General features: G+C 47.4%; 1 protein-coding gene across 1 annotated transcript in view; it reads right to left on the bottom strand.

The window, feature by feature from the left end:
* The window catches only part of LOC109507311 (receptor-type tyrosine-protein phosphatase S-like), a 53,811-nt gene that overhangs the window by 14,687 nt on the left and 36,134 nt on the right, over positions 1 to 2,990 (bottom strand). Inside the window, exons 14-17 of the mRNA XM_019856642.1 lie at positions 2,072 to 2,825; positions 1,819 to 1,968; positions 1,344 to 1,425; positions 197 to 450 (exon numbers count right to left, since the gene is read on the bottom strand). Of these exons, the coding sequence (XP_019712201.1) occupies positions 197 to 450; positions 1,344 to 1,425; positions 1,819 to 1,968; positions 2,072 to 2,825 (1,240 nt within the window). The remainder of the gene's footprint in view (positions 1 to 196; positions 451 to 1,343; positions 1,426 to 1,818; positions 1,969 to 2,071; positions 2,826 to 2,990) is intronic.

Below are 2,990 nucleotides of genomic sequence, written 5' to 3'. Positions count from 1 at the left end.
GGGGGGGTCAAACTCATTTTAGTGACGGGCCAATTTGGAATTACGTCTTCCCTCGGAGGGCAATGAAACCACAACATTATCACTTGTACACAACAAATTAATAGACGACTAGTTTTGAAATCAGTCAAGTCAATTATAATAGTTTGTTGAATTATTGCTCAAGTGAGTGTCAACAGGGTAACAATATCCGTCTTACTTGACAGGCGTTCGAGACTCCAGGGATGGCAGAATGATAGTGACTGTGGTCTCCGTGTCCCGGGTGTGATCGACCTCTGGGCGGCGGATGGCGATCGGAGGGGACGTTTTGGCGGTGATGCGGTGGCGAAGGCCGCCCATGTTGCCTTCGGGAGCGGTGATCTTGAAGTCGTAGCTGGTGTCGGGCTGAAGGTTTGGGATGACGGCCTTCTTCAGGCGAGCATCCACCTCCATCTTTTGCCGATTGTACTCCACCTTTGGGAGAGTTAGCGAAGTCAGCACGTATAATGGTGACAAGGATTATGATATCAAAACTCCTAATTAGTGGAACCCAGAGTTCAAAGCCAACATGGTGCATCAGCATTTAGTTGTTATGCGGCGTCCAAAAGGAATAAGCTGCCTACAGAACTGAAATGTGAATGCCATTACATGTTTTGTAACTGTGTGAAGCCCATTGATTTACCTTGTGTATGAAATGACCTATTTTAATAAAGTTGCCTGGCCTTGCCTTATTGAGAGACATTCAAAATTAATTAATTTGTCTCTCGCTGATGTTAAATCAAACTGGACAACGTTTTACCCCAACCGCAGTGGTTTTTTTTTTTTTTTTTTGGTCCATGTCTGCGTGTGTTGCCGCATTAGTCACTATCACCGCAGGGGCTTTCTCGTGCCAGATGAGCTAGCATAAATTCCGTCATTGTTGCTGGAGCAAGGTGCTGTATCAACGAAATATAGGTTTAACTTTTGACAATTCCACACTAAATTATTGTGAGAGCATTTTGCGTTTGTCAACAACATTTGAGGATACCAAAGTGAAATGGACGTATTAAAAACCTCAGGATAATTACAGGAATGATTCTTGAAGTTGTACTTTATGAACATTTACTTGGAAATGCAACAATACTCCTGTTGACAGTTTTCAGAGTTCATTACGAGACATTTTTACTTTTTGTGATATGGCTGGGAGAAATTAGATGGGTCTACTGCTCCGTAGTGAGGCACGCTGAGTCTATATTAAGATACTAAATTTGGTGTCTCACCCAAAGGGCTACATTGTAAAAAGTGGTCCCCGTTAGCTGGCTTGTGACTAATTTTGTCATTAAAAATATGTTGGTGCTCAAGATGACGGACGTACACTAAAGCGATACGGGTTGCTGCTTTCGGGAAACTCCCACGTCAGAAGAACACTCGTCCTCGTGGCCAGATTGACTGAAAAATTCCTTGGCACGTCTGAAAGAGAAGAAAATGGCATTCAGTGGAGGAGTTTGAGTTCAAGTAACAACTCTCTCTCTCCGGTGTGAACCTATGAAGAAAAAAAAAGTGTCAGTCAGGTGAGACGGAGTCGTTCAGAGGATGGACAGGTGATGAGGAGAGTGGATGGTGGTCGGAAAAGAGAAGACAGCGGTAGCAGAAGGAATGTGACATGCCACGTTCACCAAGTGTAAGGTTGTGTTTGTTCCACTTCCAAGTCGGCATGTCAGCAAGGGCTTTAGATAAAGTGGCGGCGGAGTTTATCAGATTGAACAAATGGCCGGGCCCCGAGTCTTCACTTCATTTCAACCGTCCACTTACCTTCTGGATTAGGTACTGTACCGTATATTGATGCCCTGTATTGACTTTTACCTGAGGGAATGTGATAAGCGGTGCTCTTGAAGCAAACAGCCATTAACATTCAGCCTTTTTCCATTGGTGAAGGGTTGGTGATGGAGGTAAGTGAGTGAGTGGAAGAGATTGAAGGGTTGCTCGCCCTCCTCCGACTTGTTTTCAGTATCTCTGAAGTACACGGCGAGGAGGGAGGGGTCAGGAGTGGGTGTGAGAGGGTGGGGTCAACCTATAAGAACCGGCCATTTTTTTTATATATATTTTTTTAGTTTAGTGTTTTTTGGCGTGACTTCCACAGCAGGGGGAGATGTGAAGTCGAAGCGGTGCTTGGTTAGAGGGTGTTTCCAGCATCTGAAGGCCAACTCTACCTGTTTCAAAGGCCACGGTTCGGCACAGCAGAGGGGGGCTGAAGGGGCCGGGCCCTGCCTTGTTGTGGGCTCTGAGCTGAACTTCATAAGCTGTGCTGTGATTGAGGCCCAGGATTGTGTAGCGAGATTGGCTCGCCGGCAGCGTGACCACACGTGGGGGAGCGCGGAGGGCGGGTAATGAAAAGGGGCCTGGAACGCTTGAGGGTTTGGAGCCTGCAGTCTCTTTGTAAGCTATGTTGTACTCTGTGATGACGCCATTGCTCTCCTCTTGGTCAGGAGGGAGCCAGGAGAACTGGAGGGAGCAGCAAGTGGCGTTAACAAAGTCAGATATTTTGGGGTATCCTGAGGGTGGGATGACGGGTACGCTTATTTCCCTCCGCACTACATCTCCGTAGCCCGCTCGGCTCTTTGCGGAGAGCACAAAGACGTAGGTGGAGCCCGGGGAGAGGTTTATGACGGTGAAGTTTCTCTCTTTTGTGAAATCTATCGTGGTCTCCAGGGAGGCATTCTTCAGGCCAAACTGGAGGCGGTAGCCTTGAATTTCCAAAGGGAGCCCCTGGCCATCAGAGCCTGACGCTGCGCATTCCGGTGGAGGAGCCCATCGAAGCACCACTGATGGACCTAATCCCAAATGTGCCCACAAACAGGGAGGGCCGGGTACTGCAAATGACAATGCGGGGGAAGGCAGAAAGTTAGTTTGAATCATCAATTTAACGACCTAAAAAGCATTGAAATTAATTTGGCTGCTGCGGCGGAAGTTGAAATTCCCTGTAGAGTACGTATGCTGCTACATTCTGAAGCAACTACTCGGCATGTACTTACCCA

This window comes from Hippocampus comes, unplaced genomic scaffold (assembly GCF_001891065.2).
Source record: "Hippocampus comes isolate QL1 unplaced genomic scaffold, H_comes_QL1_v1.1 scaffold105, whole genome shotgun sequence".
Lineage (NCBI taxonomy): Eukaryota > Metazoa > Chordata > Actinopteri > Syngnathiformes > Syngnathidae > Hippocampus > Hippocampus comes.
This window is presented reverse-complemented; position numbering and strand designations above follow the sequence as displayed.